The sequence below is a fragment of the Haliotis cracherodii genome, unplaced genomic scaffold (genome assembly GCF_022045235.1).
Source record: "Haliotis cracherodii isolate W230 unplaced genomic scaffold, xgHalCrac1.p SCAF_8, whole genome shotgun sequence".
Classification (NCBI taxonomy): Eukaryota; Metazoa; Mollusca; class Gastropoda; order Lepetellida; family Haliotidae; genus Haliotis; species Haliotis cracherodii.
In genome coordinates, this window is record NW_027266341.1 from 38194707 (window position 1) to 38221627 (window position 26921).

Genomic DNA, 26921 nt, shown 5'->3' on the forward strand with positions numbered 1-26921 from the left:
TGCAGTGTTCCCAGAAGCTGATAAATATCTTTGTCTTTTGTCACGGGAGGTTCTCCTTTCAAATCAGACTGACATTTCACGATGTGTCGTATTTCCTCTAATTAATGTGATATTGTTATATTGCAGTGTAATTTATTGTGAAACAATGTTGTAATTGTATTACAGTGTTACAACATCACCATAACATATCTTATGAACCAAAGCATAATTGGCACTCCTTTAGAAACCATATTAGTATTAGCAATAGAAGTAGTGACCTGGTCTCTCATAGACGTGTCGACTCCAATATACGTCTGGCCGTCATACTGCCTGACTAAAAACCCCGGCATCTATCAGAAGAAATACCATACCATGCACACAGCTGTCAATCAGTCCTTAATTCAGGTTTTGTTTGGACGTTCTACTATAGATTGAACTATTAAAAGGTTTGGGTTAAAACCCTTACTCGTCAAATAAAGTAATCCTTTAAAGCAGGGAAATCCGACGACAAACAGCAGCTGTTGTGGACCGTTGCTCAAATACTCAAATGTTTTCAACAACAAATAACTGATAGGATGCAAGTTATTTATTTGCAGACGCAGTTACATTATTATTGAGGCCTATACCCTTTGTACCGTTTGCATGGGGTGACTCCATTCTTGACCAAAGTTATGGCATTTTGGTCCTTGATGTCCAGTACGTGGTGCATGTTCGTTGCCAGTGTTCTCATTATACCCACATTCACGTCCGACGTCACTGCCACGACAATCACCTGAGCTCTCATGCCCAAACGCCAGCTGTTTCTGTAGATATCTGCCCCGCCATTGGCTTTTCCATCGGTGAAAATTATGACAACGTTTGGAGCCTCTGCACGATCACCATAGGCCGGTTCGAAGATATCAGATACTGCCAGTAAGATAGCATCACCTAGGACTGTGCGTCCACCGGTACCACGTTGAGCAGCAATAGCTGCTAACAGGGTTGATTCGTTTTGGTATGCATTCAAGTGGAACCCAACTTTCGCAGTTTGCCCTACAGACATAAAGGCGACGTTGGTACCTTCTGGACTTATGTCGAGTCCACGGACAACTCTCATGACAAATTCCTTCATCTTGATATAATCATGTTTCATTACTGAGGTAGATACGTCCTCTATGATCAGAACATCCAGGGGATATGGTGTACATTCTAAAACAAAACAAAGAAATCATATTAGATCAATTCTTCAATAATTTGACAAACACTGCAGGAGAGCAGTATTTTACTCGCAGCATTCGTTTGATTTGAAATTAATTACTCCTCACACAAATGTTTCAAGTTGATACACACCAGCGATGGTGTCAGTTGAACTTACATTACCAACCTGTTGAGGTTCATTCGTGATGGTAAGATAACTTGAGGTGAATATGACTCTTGTTAGCTGTGTTCTGACTTTTTTTCTAAAGTTTTACTTAAGATTCAGGTATATCGATGATCTGATGTCGTTCAATAACAATCAAATAGCCAATTCCTTTCCACTGATTTAGGTACATGAACTAGAAATAAAGGATATCAGTGAGACCGCCTCAACTGTTTCATATTTAGATCTATGAATAAAGATTCAGAGTGAGAAAACAATATCCAAAAGACAAGGGGGATGACTTTCCAAAAGTCAATTTTTCGTTCATGTCCAGCAAATATTCCAGCAGCTCCAGCCTTTCGTGTTTACATTTCAAAAGTTTTGAGATACAATTGAGTATGCTCTTTCTACCAAGATTTCAAAGAGCGTCAACATTCAAGGCCTCAGTAAAGCTTTCAAAAGGTTTTATGAGGGACATGTGGAGGACATTTCCAAATTTGACGCATTATTGACAAACATGATGTCAAATGCAATTCCATATTTTTTATATATTCAGTTTCTTTTAATTGTGCTTTGTAAAATTATGCTTGATGTACGTTTTTACTTCCGTGAGAAGGTTGTGTGGAGGTCTCGTGGGGAAAGCATTGCTTGTTAAGCTGAGGAATAGGGCTCCACACAAGGGGTCTCTGTGTGAATGCAATATATTCTTTCTCCTACTATGGTTTCATTGTTGTAAACCGCAATAATAATGACAGACTGTTCAAAGCGGTTGGTGGAAATACACGCAGCGGGTTCAGTGCTGACAACCTAGAAACACACTAAGGGATAACCTCGGGTTCGCTCCACTATCAAAGGTTTCTGGCATGAGTAGGGACGCAACTCTGCATAGCGAATTGCAACGGGTAACATTATTGTGCAATCTGTGTGCTATGGAATGGAATGAAACAAATCAAGGCAAACTCAAGAAGTTATACTTTCATAATGGTGTAATATGGTAGGCGATTTAATTTCTCAATGTTTGTCATAAACATAATAATTCTTCTACCAACTAGGTCACTGGGAACTGAATCCATGCTTTACCTTTTGCCATATTTATTTAATTCTAAGCTCAAACGAACTGTTCATATTGTTTGATAGGCATTACGTAGAAGTTGACGGATGTCAAAGATGACACAAATGTATTGATAACAACTTCGTTAATACTGTAAAGGCGACGTTTCGGTATAGATCCTTATACCGTTGTCAAGGATCTTTACCGAAATGTCGGCCTTACAGTATTTAAAGAAAGTGTTATCCATAAACTGTGTGTACTTTGTTCGTAGTGACACTATCTAATTTTCAAAATAAAAAAACGAAAGTGAAGAGCAATTTAATTATACAAGTCTTCGAAGATGCAACATTTGTTAAACCATTATAGAGAATTGAAATATTAAAATCACCGTGGCTTAAACCATTTCATTGATTTCATTCAGTATTTTGGATTTTTTTCAAAATAAGAGATATATATCACTTGGTAGAATGTTGATTAAATAACATACCGAAACAATGCGTGACGAGACCGTTCAGGTGGAAAATTCCATACAATTGCTTTTGCCCACAGGTCACTGTTTTCAGGACGAATGGCAGGTAACACTGACCAGGGGTAAAGAAAGACTCGCACATAAGCATCATATCTCCGTCTGTCGCTGCAAGCAAAAACCAACAAATCTATCTCCAGTCTTGGTTACACCTTACCTAAATGACTTGGAATCTTTCCTCTTTGAAGAAAAATGTGAATTTCAAAGATTATTACTCTCTCGTTCTCGATGGCCAGCCTAACTATTTATTGCTTTATATGCTGTCGACTCCGTTTTACTGGCTTACAACAAGATAGGTGCACAAGATTCACACAGCCTTTAGACGATTTTGTAAACCTAGTGTACTAAATATTTAAAATTGAGAAAAAAATATCAACATGTGTGAATATTACATGATTTGCCAAAAGTGTGATGAATGTTCGGTTCTTGCAAGGAATAATTATAGTCCAAAAATCCTTCATAATCCTTAGTACATCCTTATATTTGTTTCTGTTCTGTTTCCTTGCTATATTTTCTTAATACGAAGTCACACATTGTTATGCTGTACAACTTGGTGTTAAGAGATGTGTACAGAGGGAAATAACGAATTCCACTATTTGTTCATCTGTATTTTAGTAGAGCATGTAAATAAACGCATATGTGTGAACAGGCCCCATAAAACAAAATTACAAACCTAAGGTATATAAGGAAAACTCTGTTCCACATGCAAAATATGGATCACTATCAGCCATTGTCCATCCCATGGGTGCTTCATACCATCCCGGAGCAATTGTGTCATTGTAACTATGAGGCACCGTGTTGCTTGGGGATCGTAGCTCCATGTCCGGTAACGTCTGATAGTTGTAGCAAGGATCTTAAATCAAAATATTTTCACAATAAACAGCTCAGAAACACATTACGCTTGGAAATTGAATTAACATTCTCAACATTAGTATGCCCTAAGAACGATATATATGGGCCACAAGTGCACAAACGAGGGAATGTTGCTTCACATTGCAATATTCAGTATTCCAGCTGAAGCATGTAGGTCTGAAAATAACCGAGTCTGGACAAGGAAAGATGTGAGACATGATCAATATAAGGATCATTGAAATCGGTGACACACCCAGCCATGTCACTCCGTATGACCATCCGATCCAATTTACGACAAACAAGGAGTACCATTGATAAACTGGGTACCATAGTAATAACATTATGTTTTAAATGTTTCAAAGTCAATGCTCAGATTCTTTTGCAGTGTAAGTTATGCATATTAGAACGTTACGTCTATCAGGGAAATCATAATGTAGCCAGGCTAAACATGTCGGCTAAAGTCATACATTGATATCATTATATTTATAATCCTACAGACACACACTACGGTCAAAATTCCTTATATCATTCTGTTTCGTGTTCACAACTGTTCATATCATATCCTCATCGTATTTTGTACTTATTAGTTAAGGTTTCATAAGGAATGCATGCATACCGCCTTGACAGGTAGGACCTGAAAACCCTGCAGGACATTCGCAGTGATAGCTGTCACGTCTGTTAACACATTTGCCTCCATTTTGACATGGTTGGAATTGACAGAAATTGGGTTCTGAAAGAACAAATATTGCAGCAAGTGCTTGAATGTCTAGAAGTATATGAAGTAAACGAAATATGCCTTAACACAAATATATAGTAAAACTGCATCACATGAAGTAAGTAACATGTAACGTAATTTGCAATAATGTTAAAAACAAATCCTAGAGATTGATATCGATCTTGATCAAGTTGCAAACTGCACAAAAGAAAGGTGCTCACATATGTAACACTAAGCATCGTTGGATTAACACACACACACACACACACACACACACACACACACACACACACACACACACATGTGTGTGGATATATAATAATACTTATTCAATTATGATTGAACACAGTTTTAATTGGCTAGCGCTTAACTGAATAACGGACATGAAGTAGTAACATACAGTTACGTGACGTCATTACATTTAGGGGAACCATGACGTCACAATACCAAAGGGACAATGGACAAATAACTTACGCCTTTACATTTAAGGTAGGCGCGTATTTATGAATGATATGTTGCTCTTTTTGAAACAATGTAGGTTCATGATAAAAATTTTGCTTATATAGCGGGAAAACTAAAAAGTTGCCGCTTCCACATGTATCTAAATGTTCACTGAGTGGAATCGTGCGGTTGTGTGGCTGCTTTATTTGTGAACGGTGAAGATACATTCTTCTTATTAATTTAAGTTCTGTCTTTCCGATATACTTTTCATTGCATCCACTACAAACAATCAAGTAAATAACATTTCTAGTGTCACAAGTCATATTTTGTTTTACAGTAAATTTAATGTCCTTTGTAATTTGAATCAAATTTAGAACTTGTCAAAATCTTTCTAAGATTTCTGGGTTGTCTTTGGCTGTTGATAATTTTGTATTTGCTCAATATCTTCTCCATTTTAATACTTTGATTCAAAATAGGCAGGTATCGTTGAACCATGGATATGGATATATCTAATGCTTTTTTTGCTACTCTGAGGTTTTCAACAATATCAAAATTGACTACTCCAACATCTTTGACTTCACATTATAAGATTAATGCAAACATACTTACGAAAACAAAAGGTACTTCCTTCAAAATCAGTTCTCAGGCTGTACACTTCAACACCGTTACAGATTCGTGTTTCTATCTCCATTTCTTGAGCACAATCGCTTTTCTCAGTTTTAATGCACACCACTGATATGTTGGTTCTGGATACTGAAGATTGAATATGTACTGGTGAAATTCAAAGATATTTTATGATAAACATGTCGAGACGTTGGTGACAGGTATAACATCATATCGTACTACGTCCTGTGGTATGAATTACCATATTGTGTCTTGATTGACACTTACCCACTTTCCTGATTTAACTACGACATCGGAATATTGTGTTCCGGGCGTTTACACTAATCATCCGTTCCATTCTTCACTCAAATTATTTACAACAGGACGCTTTATGTGCCAGTAATAGCGGAGTGAAATAACCATAAAAAGACCAAATGCGGAAAATGAAAATGCCGTCACGAGGAACATAAATATATTAGTGTATCAAGTATTAAAGCAAGAAGTAAAGGATATGGTTACGTTTTCTCCAGATTGGGTATTTCCCACCACATGCATCAAGCGCTGGAGCATATTCCAAGAGATGTCCACCATCCGATGCTCTATATGTCCTTGCAAGTTTTGTGTCATCCAAGCCAGTTTGCAAGTCGAAAAATGGCCATCGCTCCGCAAGTTTTGGAGCGAAAGCTGAACGCTGGCAGAAGTCTGAAAGATGTGTTGTGAAATGTGAACGAGCCATGTATGTTTGATTATTATCGTATATAACAGTAACATGATATGCATTTGAAGGACAATATGCCTTGTGCTAATTCCTGGTTATAATTGTTTGTGGAAAGAGCCTACTAAAGTAGGGATAGGTACCATGATGATGATTACATGGATAGATATAAATGCCAAAACAATATAGGGGTGTTAATCCCGAGGCGATGCAGGTGTCATTTGTTAACATGCACACCTAATTGTAATAACTGTTTAGAATGGTTGATACCTCAGTAGACATACACATATTGTTTGCAGCATGCTCGCGGTTTACATCAATGAAACCTCAAATCAAGTCGTTGAACTAAAAAATATAAATGAAAGTTTTTATGTCATCAATGCAGTATTAAAGTTTTCTGATATTTTAGATAGAACATTTCCTCTCTTCAAGATATACATTATTTCACGAAAACACATTATTCTTCAGAATATCAAGAATGTTTGGATAAAACCTGAGGACAAAGAATTTTCTTTCAGCATGTTCAGGAACACATTATATTTCCTTAAACGTCACAGGACCTTCAAGGATTGTCAACTCAACGACCCTCAATCATGTAGGGCGGTATAGACTTACCATCTCCCTCAGCTTGGTCTGGTGCTTCGTCTTGTGCTGAACACATGGATAACATGCACACAGCGAGGAGGATTGTCACCATCATTTTCTGCAAGTAAAGCAAACTTTGTTTTTTAAATATAACTTGCCGCTTATGTTACGAAAGCCATAAACATGTACACAATATATTGGAGGTTAATGCTATCAACGTGTCCCTAAGTGAAGAATTGGTTTGTTTAATCATTTGTGATGTGTGGAATGGGATCAAGAATACACGCAGGCCAAGGTGAGGTGAGGTGAAATGGTGTTTAACGTCGCGTCCAGGATTATTGCTCTTATATAGCGAAGTGCATGTACGTGTGTGTGTTTGTGTGGCTGCTTGAACTAGTCCGGACTGATGCCGAGCGCCAGACATGGTAACACCAAGTACCATCTCTTAACGTCTTTTGGTATGACGCGGCCGAGGATATCAAACCCCGGACCTTCCGCTCTCCGGGCGGACGCTCTACCACTAGGCCACGAAGGCGGTCCGCAGGCCAAGGATCACATCTTTGATATAGTGTACTGGCACAGTTTAGATTAATGAATATGCTAACTTTTCAATAATCATTATTGACTTGCAATATTATGTACACCTATTTTTATAATTTAGGATTTGAACAACTGTCCTTGTGGTAATCAATCCGTTGTTATGAAAATCCACAGTACAATAACGCCTTCTTTAGCGCTTATCAAGTCAACAAGTAGGTGGATGTGGACTATTGTTAAGTCTGTTGTCATATAAAATCAGTTGTATTCAATATTTTTAAAATATTTTTTAAAAGTCGCTTAGACAAGATATTGGAGCTGCAGCAACGGTGTATGAATATACTGTAAACTACGGTTATATCGAACTCCAAGGGACAAATATTTTGTTCGTAATATCGTAGTTCGTTACAAGTTTTTCAACTGAAGGTTCTCGCAAATGACCGGGACCCCAATAAAACAGTTCGTTATATCTGTCACATCGCTATAAGTGTGTTCGTTATACACGTAGTTTACTGTAACAGAATGTTGAGTTGTGCTTGACAGGGCGATTGTAACTTTTACGTTATTTTGACACTAAAAATACATTGTATTCACTTGTATCAACTCACCAAATTAACCACTACCAGCGAATTGCGACCTAAAGAGACCTTTCTGGCCCATAGGAAATGTCAAATTGTACACCAATGAAACTTAGTGTTAAAATGGCTCTAAGCTATCCATTTTCCTTTCTTACATTTGCAAATTTTGGATTTCCGACATGGTCAAAACATATATATGGCTAAATGGAGTCAAAAAAGATTTTTAGAGCCTCAAAGGAACTTCTAAATTTGAGCAAGTCCGTGACCGAAGATGAATGTTTTACCATGTGTTTGTAATGATTTTATCGTCTATGAAAAATCGGTTTGGTTCAAAGACTTGCCTCTTATTGAATACATTGTATCCGTACCTCAATCCTTTAGTGTTGTCAGAAGTCTTTAATATGCAATTGTGAAATGAAGAAAGTTTATCTCTCATTCAGATGAACATTTCTAAATGTTTTGCTCAATTCTTGAGTTCTGCAGATGCAATAAGGATGAAAAGAGTCCCTCATCCTACGTTGTAATACATAGTGTCCAAGGTACTTTAAAACGCCTTAAAGACCGGCGGTAATTGTCTTTAATTAACGGAGTGTGGCCAGTCGCGTACCTCTTCTTCTGAACTACGGTGGTCCCCTCGTTCTTTGGTGCTGACTGTCTGGGATGAGCGAGAGGTACAATGTCAGTACCCGAGGACCTTGGACCTATTACCGTAGTTCCTCCCAACAAGCACAAAGAGTGATCTTCGTTTAACAGCTCTTATTCCCACTTTGTGTTGCCGGTCAACCCACACTATTTGTCACTTAATTATGAGACTTCGGTCGCAAAGCTTCAGTCTCAGTCGAAATGCTGGTGCCTAGGTTTGGTTTCTTGTTCGAAAGATCGAGACAACAAGCCGAGAGCGGAGCACCAGTCCAGATGTAGTCTCCCCAGCCGCGGCCGCTACCTAGCCACTCTCTAGCCGTCTCTATTCGTCTCTCCAGCCGTAGTCCTTGAATTGGGGCTTTTGCCCCTTTTTAAACCGGTACCTACGTCACAGCTCTTCTCATTGTTCCATCTATCATTGGTCAACCACCTTTTCCCCCTACACTATATCATTCTAACCCACTCTTATCTAATAACCAGCACCTTATTCAGACTTGTTATGATGTAGCTTCTCACCCTTCTGGAATTCGAACTATTTCCCCCCCAATAGCATATATGTCTCAGGTCCCTAACATCTCCGTCCTTCTCATCTCCGTTCCACTTTTTATCTACTTCCCATCTGGTTAATCATTTTTCATTAATGTATAACCCTCGACCTACTACCCTCACCCCTGGTTATTCGTGGCCAAGTATGTTTCCCGTAGTCTTCAGCTATCAGAGTTGCCCGTCTCGTATATATATCAATGTGTTATGTTTACATCTTGCTGGTTTCAACTCCTCTTCTTGGCCTTTATATACAATGAAGTAGGTGTCTTAATGAATTGTTAATTACTTTAATTAGTTGTTAATTACTGTACTTTTAATGCCTATAATACGACCCCCGTTCTGGCGAAGAGTGTGTCCTCACAGTCTGAGATGGTGCCAATTCTTGTTATAATATCTGGTATACATTTCCTCTTATTTCTATGACTTATTGATTTAACTTCGCCTTCATTATCTAAATATGTATTACACTTCCATGCTTATAATACGACCCCCGTTCTTGCGAAGAGTGTGTCCCCACACTCTAAGATGGTGTGATGCAGGGATCCGGGTACAATGCTCTTGGACAAACAATTACAAACAATTCGATAATACCACACGCTAGTTTGCTAACTGAATATTTTCAGGAGTAACCTACCTGCAATGTTTTCAGACCTGTCAGGGATCATCACTTTATCGATCCCACCAATGTACCTTCCATGTATTCTTGATACCGTGAATAACCTTGACAATTTAACCAGTGTACAATAATTCGTAGAAGTACAAGTAGCATGGACAAGTTCAAAAGGGTCACACCCTTTACGTAAAATTACAATGAATCACCATGTTATGATTTGTACGATTACAAGAGGTTAGTCCAATATTTCTTAACAGAACATGAAGGATGGACAATTCGAAAGGGTCACACACCTATGTGATTCTCAATTCCATCAGAAGGATGGATAATTTGAAAGGGTGATACACCAATGTAATTTTTAATAATTCTCAGGCAACAATCTTCACTCAAAGGTATCCCAATGGATATCTGTGTAAGCGAAATTATATTATGTCTATAGTCGTGTACGCGACATGGTGAGACCCTGAGCCAAGGATCGTTCTCATAGGAGTAGCCAGCCAAAATATGACTGTCACAATCGTTGTTGTTTCTGTCTGTTATTATGTATTTTGTTGTTGTTGTTTTTGTTTTTAATTTAAGAGTACCTACACCATGGGCTAAACTTGGATTTGCTCTTGTATCGGTGACTCGTGGGAGTGAGCTTTCACTACTGGTGATATGGCGTTTTGGATTGGTCAAGTTATTTTTCCGTGTATCGGGTTCTGTCTGATAAGGGGCCATGACATGTCATATGTTATTTAAGGTGTACCTGCCCAATAAGCAACACGACCTGGTCGGCAATTATATCAGATCTCTCTCGGTGGCCCCAAGGTGGTATAGTTGGCTATTATACCTGTCGGTTCGTTAGTCAGTTTGTCTGTAATGTAAGTGTGTTATCTTCCGGTGTAGTAGTCAATATGTCTGGTGTCATCATGTTGTGTCGTTATGGTAACATCAATAATTCCTGGCGCCCATGTCCTGTACGACAGAACTGACTATCACCCTTGCAGAAGATGGCTATTCGGTCCGGGCAACAAAATTCACTTTCGTTTTCAAGTTACGTGGCGGCAGGCACCTCTCGATATCCTGATGGTATGTTAATACGTTTAGCATACCTCCATTGCGCAAGTGTCACCAATCCATTTCTTCGACAAGAAACCATCTCGTCGGCATTATTTCCTCGACAAGAACCCATCTCGTTGGCATTATTTCCTCGACAAGCAGCCATCTCGTCGGCATTACTTCCTCGACAAGAAACCATCTCGTCGCGATTACTTCCTCGACAAGAACCCATCTCGTCGGCATTGATTTCTTGACAAGAACCATCTCGTCGGCATTATTTCCTCGACAAGAAACCATCTCGTCGGCATTACTTCCTCGACAAGAAACCATCTCGTCAGCATTACTTCCTCGACAAGAAACCATCTCGTTGGCATTACTTCCTCGACAAGAAACCATTTCGACGGCATTACTTCCTCGACAAGAAACCATCTCGTCGGCATTACTTCCTCGACAAGAAACCATCTCGTCGGCATTACTTCCTCGACAAGAACCCATCTCGTCGGCATTGCTTTCTTGACAAGAACCATCTCGTCGGCATTATTTCCTCGACAAGAAACCATCTCGTCGGCATTATTTCCTCGACAAGAAACCATCTCGTTGGCATTACTTCCTCGACAAGAACCATCTCGTCGGCATTATATCCTCGACAAGAAACCATCTCGTCGGCATTATTTCCTCGACAAGAAACCATCTCGTTGGCTTTACTTCCTCGACAAGAACCATCTCGTCGGCATTATTTCCTCGACAAGAACCATCTCGTCGGCATTATTTCCTCGACAAGAAACCATCTCTTCGGCATTACTTCCTCGACAAGAAACCATCTCGTCGGCATTTCTTCCTCGACAAGAATCCATCCCGTTGGCATTACTTCGTCGACAAAAACCATCTCGTCGGCATTACTTCCTCGACAAGAACCATCTCGTCGGCATATTCACTTCATTCAAATGGATCAATATATGTACATCTTTAGGTGAACACCCCTTTGGTTTTGAGTTGTGCCTGCCACCATTCTTGGTATGTGTCGTATGTCAGATGCTACAGCTATGCTTGAATTTCGGTAGTTTTTGTTGTACTTTTCTCTCCTGAAATCCTATCCACCATGAGATCCTTTAAATGCTACCATAATTGACACATAGGTTGGTGACATATCACCAGTGGGGACAGGGTGTTTGGGGTTTGGTAGAGAATAATTACTGGGCATTCCATGAGCACATGCCATGGTTTCTCCTTTGGGCAGTCTACTGTTGGGGAAGGGCCAGGTTTTGGTGATCTATTGACGAGTTCAAATGCAGTGGAGGGGTAAAAGGTCTGACGTACTGATATTGATGTAATTTTTACAACTTTCGAAACATTTATATTTCTAAACTAAGATTAGGTAACCATAAATTAAATAATGAACTTGTAAGACATACAAAGCCACCAACCCCACTACATCAGAGACTATGCTTTACATGTTTAACCATTGATGATGGAAAGCTCTACCTACTTCACTGTACCCTACACGCTCAAGAAAGAAATAAACTCTTTGGACAATTATCCACACACAATGTAAATGTACATGTTCACAGCCATGAAAACAAATTATTTCACTACGTCCTGTCAATAATGAAGCCATCACTATCAATTGCATTTGCTTCCATGTCTATTTTTTTAAACAATAAATACCCCGTCATCCTAATCAACCGTTTAGTGAGTGAGTGAGTGAGTGCGTGAGTGAGTGATTTTAGTTTTACGCCGCTTTTAGCAATATTCCAGCAATATCACGGCGAACTGTCCAACCGTTGACATTTTATGTATAATAATATCATCAAATATGTAATATTGATTTGTTTTTTGTGTCTACAGGGATGTAAATTGTGTATGTCTGTATATATGTATATATGAATAATAATGTTTCGTCTTACAAATTGCATCTGCCCCGTAATGGAATGTTTCTGCAATAAATATTATCTTTTCTCTCTTATCTTATCCTTGTAAATACCATGATGCTACTAAATTACTAGCCTGCCTCACAGAACCTGAACCTTATTTTTCTTTCGCCTAGCTCTTACTGTAACGATATAGCCCTAAAAATGAAGCAAGTCTACAATTTTCCAAAGCTGAATCTCTCATCTCATTAAGACACCTACGTGATTGTATTTAAAGGTCAAGAAAAGGAATTGAAACCAGTAAGATATGAACATAACACATTGGTATATATATATATATATAGGAGACGGGCAACTTTGATAGTTGAAGACTACGGGAAACATACTTGGCCACGAATAACCAGGGGTGAGGGTAGTAGGTCGAGGGTTATACATTAATGAAAAATGATTAACCAGATGGGAAGTAGATAAAAAGTGGAACGGAGATGAGAAGGACGGAGATGTTAGGGACCTGAGACATATATGCTATTGGGGGGGAAATAGTTCGAATTCCAGAAGGGTGAGAAGCTACATCATAACAAGTCTGAATAAGGTGCTGGTTATTAGATAAGAGTGGGTTAGATTGATCTAGTGTAGGGAGAAAAGGTGGTTGACCAATGATAGATGGAAAAATGAGTAGAGCTGTGACGTAGGTACCGGTTTAAAAATGGACAAAAGCCCCAATTCAAGGACTACGGCTGGAGAGACGAATAGAGACGGCTAGAGAGTGGCTAGGTAGCGGCCGCGGCTGGGGAGACTACATCTGGACTGGTGCTCCGCTCTCGGCTTGTTGTCACGATCTTTCGAACCAGAAACCAAACCTAGGCACCAGCATTTCGACTGAGACTGAAGCTTTGCGACCGAAGTTTCATAATTAAGTGACAAATAGTGTGGGTTGACCGGCAACACAAAGTGGGAATAAAAGCTGTTAAACGAAGATCACTCTTTGTGCTTGTTGGAGGAACTACGGTAATAGGTCCAAGGCCCTCGGGTACTGACATTGTACCTCTCGCTCATCCCAGACAGTCAGCATTAAAGAACGAGGGGATTACCGTAGTTCAGAAGAAGAGGTACGCGACTGGCCACACTCCGTTAATTAAAGACAATTACCACCGGTCTTTAAGGCGTTTTAAAATTACCTTGGACAATAGTGTTATTTTGTTAAGAGGAATATCTTACCTTTCTATGGTGGTTCTCTCTGTCGTCTAGTCGCAGCTATCCACGACATCCAAAGCTTATTTATATAATCTCAGAATTAATCATACTTCCAGTTAACAAGACCAAAACAAGCTTGTATTTCTTAATATCTGAGAATATTAGAATATTTCACATTGATACATTCAAACTGAACACCGAGAATTGTGTATTAGATTACTATCGGCCATGTCCTTTTGGAACTGAATCTTCACTGAGAGCAACATGTTTAATAATGTTTTAATTAATTCCCAAGTTTCAGTCACAATATACGGATGGATACTCCCCTGAAACGTTGTTGCCATATCAAATAATGAATAGTCAATTGTATTTTAATTTCAAACAATTGTTAATATAAAACACCGTCATATAATACTGAGAGCGATAGCGTGTATGTTTGAATAGGGTGGCTGGCACAAGGAGGTCCCTAAGTGGTTGTAGGTAGTGTTGAAGGTAGGTAGATCTGAGTAAAGTCATATGTATACGTGTAGGTGGTATGTAGATTCTTTACTAGTTAGTGATAAGAGGTAGTGTTATGAGTGGAGCTATTATGCAGTCTATATAAATGACAAGGATAGATCACACAACAATTTAAAAATAGTTTGATTCTGGCAGTCTAATCAAACATCACATTTTCAGCACGTATCAAGGGTCACAATAAAAAGGTCTTACTTCATGCTGAAATATTCATTCATATCCCAACAAGTTCAATTGAATGTTTCACATAATCCATTACACCCATTTGTTGTACAAAGTACACGTTTTGCCGACATGGCATATTCAATCAATGTTTCAAATATCGCCGCGTGGCACGTCAATCCCGACCTGGAGATGACCACTTTGTCTTGATCTTAACTGAAGAGACAAAAAGCCAAGCTACGTAGAGGGGAATGTCAAAGTAACTATCCATTCCTTCAAAAATAATGAAGCAGGGGCCCTGCAGGGACCGAGGGCCATTGATTTTAATGAATGGAGAGTTACGAGGATATTCCCCTACTTAAAACTCATCCCTACTTTTACACTTTAACAAAATATTTTGTTGTGGAAAATGTTTGAAAAAAGAACCAGAACTCTTAGTTGTCTGTATTTATACTGCTTGAGTCCTTGCGTGAAGCACGAAGAATGCGTTCTCTGGCGCTGTTGCACGTGCGCCAAGGTTCGACACGAGCTGACATTTACAATGCATGGTACACGACTTTTCATAATTTCGTTAGGTCTGAAACTAGTATTCATCAATCGCTTGCATATTGTCAATACATGATGACGGGAACAAGAGGAAATATAGAGCCCCGAACAAAGATGTACCTATCACCTATTTTGTATTTCTCGTCAACGGTTTATCTAATTGCTGTAAATATCAACATTGTTGTATGTAACCTGCTCTAACACAATATTATCTACGTATTATTTTGATCTGTTAAGCATTATGCAAAATTATGAAAATATTTAATAGTTAATTTCACACGGTTCCTTCATGTGCCGCCGTAGCTGAGGTTGACAACTACCCGTTTTCAAATCAAACGATGCGGGTTTGAAGTTCACCCGCTGGCAACAAATGTTTTCGGAAAGAAATTGAAATTATTTACTTGTCAATAAATGTTAAAATTATAGTTCGGTCTGTTCCAAGTGGAAATTAATTCTAATGTTGGTTCATTATAATGAAAAGTTGACAAACAACTCCATTCCTGAAAGGTAGTGGAGCGTTAAAACAATGGAATGACGTCACAGATATGTTTTAAAATTGCGTAACATCAGCCTTTACGTGGCTGTGAGTGTACCAGAGCTTACATACAGGCAATGTGAAGGTGTGTAACAGGTCAGTGATAATCACTGGCAATCTCTACACAAGCAACATTGTTGAATTCGCAATACTTCTAACCTTTTGTTTGATAGAGGGTTCAACTACTCTCGTTGGATAAAAGATTTATTCACAGTGCCATGCACATGTCTGACATCGACGATGCATGAATGTCAACAGACACATATATTCAAACATCAGGGGCAGTTAATTCTGATCATCATGTCCGGTTAACATACATGTATAAGATTAGGTAACGCATATAATAGTGCAAATAAAACGTCCTTAAAAATGTAATACACAGTAACTTAAGTTTACATTCTAACACCCCCACTTAAACTTAAGTTAATAACTTGTTTTTGTTTTATTTAACATGCTACTGGCAATAAACACATATACACACATATGGTGTTTATTTACAAACACTGCATTTCTTTCCATATTTACAAACACTGTATTTTCATACACCACTCACACTGATGAGTTTCCTCATCCTGCTACATGACACTGGTTTTCTGAACACATCCGCCACATTGCACCCTGACTCAATGTACTTCAGTTCAATCACATTGTTCTGCACTTCATTTCTGATGAAAAGATTTTTAATATCAATGTGATTTGATCTTTGCTGAGTCACTGGATCCTTGGCGAGTGCTATTGCTCCCTGATTATCAACCATCAATGTTACACCTTTACACTGACCTGTCATATCTCTCCGCAGCTGTCACAGGAACTTCCCCTCTTGTATTGCTGCAGCCATTGCCATGTACTCTGCCTCGCACGTTGACAATGCCACAGTCGTCTGCTTCTTGCTTTTCCAGGAAATCAAGGGTCTATTATCGTTCAACTGGAATCCGTAGCCGGTGATGCTTCTCCTGTCTGCATATGAACCCCAGTCAGCATCAAGGAATCCCACAAGTTGTAGAGGATCACATGATTTTACAAACGTCAGTCCTTGTTCAGCTGTACCTTCGACATACCTCAGAGTGTGTTTTGCCATGCCCAAATGGGTTGTTGTGGGTTTAGCCATATACTGTGACAATTTGGTCACAATATAACACAGGTCTGGTCTCGTAGCAGTCATAATATAGATAAGTCTTCCAACGATCACCCTGTAGAGTTTGGTATCGTCCAGTTCAATTGCAGTTGTCTCCCTTTCTTTGACAGCGCCCGGATCACTTGGAGTCGTCTTGGGTTTACAGTCCAGTATCTCCTCAATATGTCTTTTCTTGTTCATTTCAACTCTGTCGTTCTTCCACTTGAACTCTATTCCCAGAAACCATGACAGCTTCCCCAATTCCTTCATCTTGAATCGCTGACACAAAGAATCTTTTACCCCATGAAGTATGGTCGTCTTCTCTGCACAAATGATGATGTCACCGACCCACACTACCATAATTGCGAAGTCGTCTTGTGGTACACACATGGATCAGCAAGTGATTGGTTCAAGTTCAGATCTTCAACCAGGAACGTGTGAACTAAGGAATTCCAATTCCTACTGCTTTGTTTTAGGCCGTACAGGGATTTCTTCAACCTCCAAACAACTTTCTCACCAGTCTGTGGCTTATCTTCAAAACCTTCCGGTTGTGTGCACATATATCTCACAGTCTATGGGTGCGTTCAAGTAGGCCGTCTTCACATCAATCTAATGAACCACCATATCTTTCTGAACTCCAAGTTGTATCAGAGTCCGAGTTGGCGTCATTTTAGCAGTTGGGCAAAAAATCTCTTTATAGTCGATATCATGCACCTGTGAGAATCTCTTTGCAACATAAACTAGTGTCCAAAAGAAACGATACCACCTGTTTGCAACGACATAAAAGAAAAACTAAACAAGGCAGAAGTTTAGGATTGGTGTTATGCTTTTGAGAAATCCTTTCACAACATCTGTACAAAAATTTCATTTCAATAAAATCTGTACAACCAATATGACAAGCCTTTAAAGATGGGTGGGGTCGAAAAATGAACATTTCGTTAGAGCACTGATCACAGAAACAACGGGAAATGTCACACCACACGTCTCAAAGTCAAGTCAGTAGCATCAATACATGCCAGAACACGCCTACGGACTGATGACGTCAAACGTCTGATGACGTTGTGAGTGATGCGTTGCCATTCCTCGAGGAGACATCGTTCCAAGTCCTGGACGTTGACTGGAGGCACACGGCGACGTCGGATTTGCCGATCGAGGTGGTCCCATAAGTGCTCGATGGGATTCATGTCCAGTGAACATGCGGGCCATGGCAAAACCTGTACGTTGGCGTTGGCAAGGAAGTTCTGTGTCAATCTTGCTGTGTGTGGCCTTGCATTGTCATGTTGGAAAAGGAGTCCACGAGGCTGTTGCTGAATAAAGGGCGCCACAACAGACTGAAGGATGTCATCAAGATAACGCTGTGCATTCAGGTTTCCACGAATTACGACAAGCATCGTTTTGACGTCACCACAAATGCCACCCCCATACCATTAACCCTCAGATCAGTCTGTTGTTCCGGTGTCGAGGCGTCAGGAGCGGTCCGCGGTAGGGATGACGTGGCCGGATACCATACTGCCGTAGTCTCCTGTAGACGGTCTGTCGACTGATCCTGTGTCCCAGTGCTGTAGCCGCCGTGGACGTCGCTGTTACGGTGCGGTTCCTCAGGTGTAATACCCGGATGTAACGATCTTCACGGGACGTGGTTACTCGTGGTCTTCCACTCCTGGGCCTGTCTGACGTCTGACCTGTCTGACGTAACCGCTGCATCAACCTGGTGATAGTGATGCGTGCGCAGCCCAACCTTCTGGCGACGTCGACGTGTGACGCTCCTTGTTGGACCATTCCAACGTCTCTCTCTCTCTCGATGGCTGTCAAACGTGGCATCTTGTGTTCTTTTTGTTGCTGTAATATCAACGTGTCTGATCAGCCGTTTTATACAGTTTTTATGCACGTGCAGAACATGCTAGAGAGGGAAATGTCACTTTCACGAAATTTACGTTTTTTCCCGGAAGTGATCACGTGTTCCCGGTATTTTTTATCGACTATGCTGTGTTTGGGATGTGCAATACGAATTGGCATGTTTTCATGCTAGACAATTCACTTAGTAAAAAACAATTTTGAAAATAAGTTGGTATCATTTTTTTTGGACACTAGTTTACCTTGCTTTGTATTTCTCAGAATCGGGGCAATATTTCACGGCAAATACCCATCTTCCCCCCACTGTAGATCTACCTTCAGGCAATGTGGTGATTTCAAATGTCTCATTTTCTTTCAGAGCGTCCATCTCTTCACGCATTGCCTTCTGCCACTTGGGTGCATCACATGATGACATTGCTGCAGAATATGATCCAGGAATACTAGCCACCTTGTAACAGTAATCCACTGTATACATTGAACTACCTTTCGTCTCAGATCCTGACAAGTCAGACCCTGTGACGTAATCCTGCAGGTACTTGGGTCTGGTGGTCTCTCTCCTGGGATATCTTCTTGTTTCCTGTTATCTGTTACCATGTTGTTGGACTTCATTCTGCACACATGCTTGCTGTCTTTCATTTTGTTGATTCTGTTCAGTTTCTTCTCCACTTTCATTCTTCCTGTACACTAAATGTTCTTCATATTCTGGCTGAGGTACACTTTCTTCATACTTTTCTGTGAACTTTACACATCTCACTCTTCTTACTTCATTTCTCTCAGGAGAGTATGCAAGATAATCAGGACTTTCTCTGTCGTATCCCACAAAGAAGCCCTTCTCACTCCGTTCGTCCAGTTTCTTTTTTGCTTTGGATGAATGCAAAACACGTTGTACCGAACACATGCATATTTGACAGGTTGGGCTTCACCCATGTCAATGCGTCAAGAGGAGTAATGTTCAGTCTCTGGTTGTCACACCGATTCCTGATGTATGCTGCTGTCATAACAGCATAGGACCACAGCGACTTGGGTAATTTGGCTTCTATCAGCAGACATCTCGCCACATCAAACAGTGAACGCCAGGCATGTTCAACAGTCCCATTGTGATGTGGTGAATATGGTGAAGAATTCTGATGTCTGATGCTGTTCTGTGTGAGGATACTTCTAAACTTCTCACAGGTGAACTCTGTAACATTGTCTGACCTTATTGTTCCAACTTTTCCAAAAGGTGATATATCTCCAAGGAACTTCACCATAGCTGCGGCAGTATCACTCTTCTGCTTCAGGAGATACAAGGTGATTATTCCAGAATAGTCATCAACAAAATTAATGACAAATGACCTCGAGCTGCTTCGTCAATAGGTCAAACCAAGTCACAATGAATAACTTCAAGTGGAGTTGTCGCCCTTGTGTATGGATATCTATTTCTACACTGCGACATCTTCCCTTGGATACAGGTGTCACTTAGCTCAGTCTCTTTACCTGCTATCTTCATTCCCTTTACAATATTCTCAAGCTTCATCACATATTTCATACTACAATGTCTAAGGAGTCTGTGCCAGTCGTTGGCTGAATGCACAACACACTTGGATGGAGCAGTATTGTGCAAGAAGTACAGCTTCCCATGCTTGTGCATGTCAAACGTTGTACCATCTGGAGCCTTGACATTTGCACTCTCTGGACTGAAGTGAACTGATGCGCCTTTACTTGTAGCTGCTTGCACTGAAAAAATGTCTTGGTTGAAGTATGGCACATACAAAGCATTCCCCAACACAAGTTGTTGCCGGTTTCTTACATCACACAACAGGACGTCAGCACTCCCTCTTCCTTGTACAATACCATTCGTTCTGCTTCCATCAGCCAATTCGATGCAGTGATCTTGTGTTTTGTCATCAAATGTCAAGAACTTGGACTTGTCAGTAATTATATGGGCGGTTGTCCCACAGTCCACGAGTACACTACAGACCCTGGTGTCCTGGGTAGAGTTCTTCTGGGCAAACATCACACCACCTACCCGATCTCTGTTGTCCACTGTAACCGTCTTGTTTCTGATGTCCACGGTAACCTTTCTTTTTACCACCATCATAACCTTGATTTCTACTTCTACACTCCGATGCCCTGTGTCCTGGCTTCCCACATGAAAAACATTTAAAGTTCATGACACTGTCTTCATAATTGGGTGTAGGTTGAATCTTTTCCATAACTTCATAGCTTCTAAGAGCCGTTTTGAACTCGACAAACGTCACTTGCTTCACCTGCGTGATCACAGTTGAAAACGTCTTGAAATAGGGAGGGAGTCCTTTAAGAACCATGACTATCAATAAACTGTCACCGATTGTCTCACCGATGCAGTTTCTGCTCTACTTACGTAGTCCGTAATACATTTATGGTCGCCCATCTTCAACGACGTAAGCTCTGTGGAGAATGATATTATTCGTGGCTTACCCCGTCCAAGGTAGTGCACCCGTAAAATCTCCAACAGCCGTCTCCCATCGTCTTATGCGCCCCTCATTATTAGGCTCAAACTTCTGTCATCTCAACACTGAACCAACTCGGCGAAAGCATCGGCATTTTTAGCGGTTGTTCCCAAACCTTCCTCGGGTGCTATAATCATATTATAAAGTTTCTGCAGTCTCATATGTCCAAGAAATTTTACTTCCCATAATTCGTTTGTTGCTTCATCTCCATCAAACAGCAAACGTTGCCTGGGACCATAACCTGTTGAATTCGCCATACTTCTAACCTTTTGTTTGATAGAGGATTCAAGTACTCTCGTTGGATAAAAGATTTATTCACAGAGCCGTGCACATGTCTGACATCGACGATGCATGAATGTATATTCAAACATCAGGGGCAGTTAATTCTGATCATCATGTCCGGTTAACATACATGTATAAGATGAGGCCTATAATAGTGCAAATAAAACGTCTATAAAATATCAATACACAGTAACTTAAGTTTACATTCTAACAAACATAATATATAAAAAGGCTTGAATGTGCATTTCATGAAAACAAAGGAACGCATATATATATATATATATATATATATATATATATATAAAATTCACCCAGATCGGATAACATTCATTGGTTATTGAATTGCTACAACATGCCAAGATTGACAAGAAATCCAAGCATCCAATGCATTTCAAGTCCATGTAAGGACCATATACAGGCTCCAGCAACGGTACCAGACCACCATCACTACAGATGACCGACCACTTAGTGGAAGACCAAGGGTCACCACCCGACGTCAGGATCGTCAGATTGTGTGAAAGCATCTTCACGATCGCTTTGTTACTGCTGCGGAAACTGCTCGACAGACCATGGGGGCACACCACATTAGTGCGGACACCGTGCGTCGAGGATTGAGGAGCAGACATTTCCACTGTCAAAGGCCACACCGAGGACCCATTCTGACACCACACCGGGACCGTCTTCAGTGGGCAACACAGCACCAGCACTAGAGAAGAGTCCTCTTCATCTACAGATGACAGAGAGAGAGAGAGAGTCTGGCGACGCCATGGGGAAAGTTATTCGGATGTTTGTGTTGTTGAGAGAGACTCGCGGGGTGGTCCAGGCACCATGGTGTGGGATGGAATTGGTCTTGTACTGAGATTCGGCCCAGTGGTCTTCCAGTACATCGGTCCAGGGAGAGGCAATGGTGTCACAGCAACTCGGTACATTGATCATGTCTTGAGACCACAATGACCACACGTCATACCTCATTTGGCACGCCGACGCAACCACGAGTTTCAGCATGATAACGTCCGTGCCCACACTGAGAGCAACAAGAGATTTCCCCAGCAGAATGGCATCAGAATCATGCAGTGGCTTGCCCTCAGTCCCGAGACTGACCAAGGCCGACCAAGGCCGACAACTGCAGCTGAACTGCGTCAGGCGTTCCTCAGAGTGTGGGCTCAAGTGCCTGTGGCCTTCATCAATCGCCTCATCCATCCCATGTATCGACGTTGCACGGCAGTCATCCATGCAAATGGCGGACACACGCTATACTGACTTGTGATGCCATTTTCTCAGAGACTGGTGTTGTGTTTCACTTTAAGAACATTTGACACTTTAATGTCATCCTTGATGATCAGTTTGGCCAAGTTTCATCTTTTTAATATGTCTCAAAGTATGTTTACAGTGTTTGGACAAATAACGTTTCTCACATATCTATCCATGGTGACGTATCTTTTGCGGATCAGTAAATATATAAAGGATTCTACTTTCTTACTTCACTCACATGTATCGTAATGATGGATAGATAAGACAAGCCACCATGTCCTCTTTCTATACCATGAAGCAGTTACAAACCAATAATTAACGTAACGAATATAAACCACTTAGGTAATACCATGGTGAGTTTGTATTACACATTTGCCACCCTCATTATACTAATGAATATATGTTTCAAATGAAAAACTTTCTTTACATTTTGTTTACCTAATTGTATAATTGTAAGGCAGCCGCTATGAGTTGACATAAGTTAGGACCCCAAGCCGAAAGCCTGGGAACCGTATTGTAACTATTATTATTCGATTATTATCCGATTTGTGTCAAACATAACTCAATAACTTGTGCCTGAGTTGAGTTCCAGATACTACAATAGTCCCATGGTCATATATTATAGGCATGAACGTGTAATATATATTTAGATAATTAAAGGGAAGTTAAACCAATAGGTCATAGAAATAAGAGGGAATGTATACCAGATATTATAACACGAATCAACTCATTAAGACACCTACAGTAATTATATAAGTGGGCAATATGAGGGGCTAAACAGTAATATATAGGCACATGGGAAGAGATATTGGAGTATTAGAGCAAAACGATAAGAGTAACGTCGGAAGGAACATCCAAGTTACCAGAAATGAAATAGATAAACAGAGGAAACTTAGATGAGATTGACCTCAGGTATATATATGGTATTGGGGGGGGGGGGGGGGGGGGAATAGTTCAGATTCCGGGAGTCGAGGAGTTCATATTACAACAAGTCCTAATAAGGGTGGGTTAGACTGTTCTAGTGTGTGTGTGTGTGTGGGGGGGGGGGGGGGGGGGGGGGGGGGAGAGAGAGGGGAGGAGGGGGGGTGACCAATGATAGAACTGTGACGTAAGTGCCGGTTTATATCACTGCAAACACGAAAACGTCGTTTTTTTCCGTATATGGTCATTGGACGGAAAAACGACGTTATTTGGACGTTTTCAAACCATCGTTTTTCCGTCCAAATAACGTCGTTATTTGACATCGGAATTTACTGGGAGAGGACGATAGCGTTAAGCTCCTCCCTTTCTTGATTGACATTGTCAATCAAGCAACAGCGTCTACCGGTATTTCTACTTCTCAGTTTTCATTGGTCAGTCCTCGCGTGTTAGATTACAGGCCCGCGTTTGACGCTGTACTCGAAGCGCTTAGCGGAAGTACTGAAATCAATCGTTCTGCGCATGCGGATTACTTAATGCCTTGACCAAATTTTCCGTTCTGTGCATGCGCGATTTCGCGTATTGTTTCCTAGATTTAATGTCACCACTATTTGACAATGGTTCATAAACACAGTCACGTGAAGGTTCGGAATCGTAACGAGTAACTCCATCTAAATTGAAGAGTATCCCCAGTGATATGGGAGATTCCAAGATGAAACTATTCTATGGCTATCTAGGCTGCCACCCAAACCGATCTAAACGGGACCCGATAGCTTATTGTATGCTATATAGTCATATGGAAGTGGACAAGAACTATACATTGTATTCCGGCCGATTGTTCTTGCATATAAGTCAGGAAAATGTACTTAAAAGGGGGAGTTGTTGAATGTAATTATTTAAATTATTAAATGTTGCCTATACACTAATCTGGACGAAATCCTCATTGTTCTGTTTATGTCATCCTATATACTATTAGTATGTTACCGTTCTAAAGTCAACCTCTCACATAACATTATATTGTTCATAGTATCAAAGTTTAATCAACAATATCAAGAGCAGCGATTTAAACCACTGAAACACCCAAACACAAGGCTGTTATCAAGCGCTAGTGCAGACGTGATGCATCGTAAAAACTGTATCGTGATGTCTTCAGAAATACAATTATACTACGAGATAGTACGGCTAACGCTGACTCACCGGTAGAACAAAGACAATATCGCTAATACAGATATAACGTATTTGAATGTTAATACTAAAGACAAACAATCATTATGTTTGCAGTGACGATATAACAAGTATACACGTTTATTGTTAATTTTCATCAGTTTTGCTCTTCATTTTAATAACTTTGTTTTCACATATATATGTAGCAATACCCGACAAGCATGTCATACATAATTATGGGGCAGTTTTCAATCTTGTACTGACTTACTCTGGTGTAAATGAGCGAAGTTTATTGGCTTGTGTGTAAAACCCCGTTTTTCTGGTAATCCTATTATAACTTAGTTTATTTCTATCTAATGACACCCTGTACCCTGGATCATGGCTCCGTGACTATCCATAACAATTAAGATGAACATTCAGTTCAAGTAAATGAATGAGTTTGTTTTGACGCTACAGTCAGTCAAAAAACCAATGCTGTGAGGTTTGATAACACACTTCTACCAGGTCGAACATCGTGGATCCTCATTTTCTGCCTAAAGATAATCATAGTTCATATGCTAATCCATCTGTGAATACCCTCCCACTCAAGATGACCTTACTTATTGCTATATCTATCATCTATCCCCCCAATCTCACCCCCACGCTCCCCCCCCCCCCACGCACGCACGCACGCACGCAAACACGCACACACGCACACACCCAAACGCGCGCGCGCGCACACACGCACACACCCAAACAACTGACCTAAATAACCTGGACAGGAAATACTGCTGATAGCCTCTGGTCAACTCAGCCGCGCCACCGCAGAATGTTCGTCCAACTCTGCAGGGGGGCATTCTCAGTGGCTTCAAACGCGCTGAAATGTTTTCGCCTTGCATCCAAGATGGTGGACAAGTGAAATCGTATGAAATTTGGCTATTTTATGTCCTATCTCTTTTTTGATTACCCAATAAAGTCAATTCATAGTTACACGGTTGTGAAGAAGCTTACAACTTTATAAGACTTATTCATCTCATTCCAAAAAAGCTACTCGCGCTCACATAAAGTTGTAGTTATTATGTCACTGTTTTATTTCTTTAAAAATATATTAATTACATGTTCAACAATAACAATTAAGATGAACATTCAATTTCCGATATAAGTAAATGAATAAGTGTGTTTTACGCCACAATCAGTCAAAGACCAACGTTGTCCGGTCTGATGACACACAATCTACCAGGTAGCACATTGTGTACACCCTATCCCAATTGAAGTCTCCACTGTGGGTATTCCTGGGGACGAAAAGGCCCCATGTACCTAGGAATTTCATCAATACATTCATGCGCGGCATTCTCTGCCTAAAGAAGATCATATAGTTAACATGCTAATCCAACTCGAACTACCATCCCGCTCAAGATGAATGTTTTATGTAACATCCAACAGGCCCACATTTACGCACGCACGCGCACACACATATTTGGATTTACCAATCCCTGAAATGAGAAGACGTGCGTTACGAAGCTCCTCCAAGTCATCATCAATATCCGTAAATGTCTGTGATATCATTACCCATCCAAAGCCGAATATACCTTTATTGTGATTTCTTGACAACAAATGTTATAATTGGGATAACACTTTCTGAGTAAAGTACAGATTCTCGTACTTTCTTAGGTTGAGTCCCGTCCGGGATTTGAACCAACACTGTGAGTGAGGCACCCAATCGCCGGAACACAAAGTTGGCGATCTAACCCAGCCGCCGAACCCAAAATGTTAGTCCAGATGACGTATACTTTGTGTACTCCTCTGACAAGAGAAAAATGGCACGGCTTCTATGACTGAAAACTTTGAACCAACAATGCCTTTAAGAAAGTGGTCAACAGTAACACACATTATATTTGGATACCACTTTCTCAGTAAACTACATATTTTTACGGTGGAGATAATAGACGTTGATGGTTGATTATCAATGGACAAATTAAAGCCAAAACTTAACTTATGAATGATTGGTAATGGGAAATGGACAATGGGCAAACGGGAGGCGGGGTAATCAGCGCCATGCCAGTTATCTGTTGGCTTCCCTTGTTGCGTTCCCTTCTTTGCTATCTTTTTACTTTTGTTGTTCTTACAGGTACAAATATATGTTCTCTGCCTCATAGCATTTAATGATATGCACCTGATGAAGCAGAAAGTACATATTCCGAAACGCAGTGTTCCTCCGTTGACATCTATAAATATTTTCCTTGTGTGTATCAGTTCTTAATGCCCTTCAAAGACTCAATCTAGCTTTGTTTTTAAATGTGGTGA

The 26921-nt window shown here is 40.4% G+C and overlaps 1 protein-coding gene across 1 annotated transcript; it reads right to left on the reverse strand.

Annotated features, from left to right (window-relative positions):
• Positions 1-589: 589 nt before the first annotated feature.
• Positions 590-6921, reverse strand: LOC139449661 (von Willebrand factor A domain-containing protein 2-like). The gene is made up of 7 exons (XM_071231142.1): positions 6837-6921; positions 6026-6208; positions 5513-5656; positions 4364-4477; positions 3569-3748; positions 2857-3003; positions 590-1167 (listed from the first exon to the last, which is right to left on the reverse strand). Exons 1-7 carry the CDS (start codon positions 6919-6921, stop codon positions 590-592), a joined length of 1431 nt encoding a protein of 476 aa, XP_071087243.1.
• Between the last annotated feature and the right edge of the window lie 20000 nt (positions 6922-26921).

Excerpts from the sequence above, each read along its gene's own strand:
- LOC139449661 (XM_071231142.1), bottom strand. The coding sequence starts at position 6,921 with ATGATGGTGACAATCCTCCTCGCTGTGTGCATGTTATCCATGTGTTCA. Across the intron at positions 5,657-6,025 it reads ATACCCAATCTGGAGAAAAC|TATCCAGAACCAACATATCA; the intron begins GTAACCATATCC and ends TTCAATCTTCAG. Across the intron at positions 3,004-3,568 it reads GTTTTCCTTATATACCTTAG|CGACAGACGGAGATATGATG; the intron begins GTTTGTAATTTT and ends TTTTGCTTGCAG.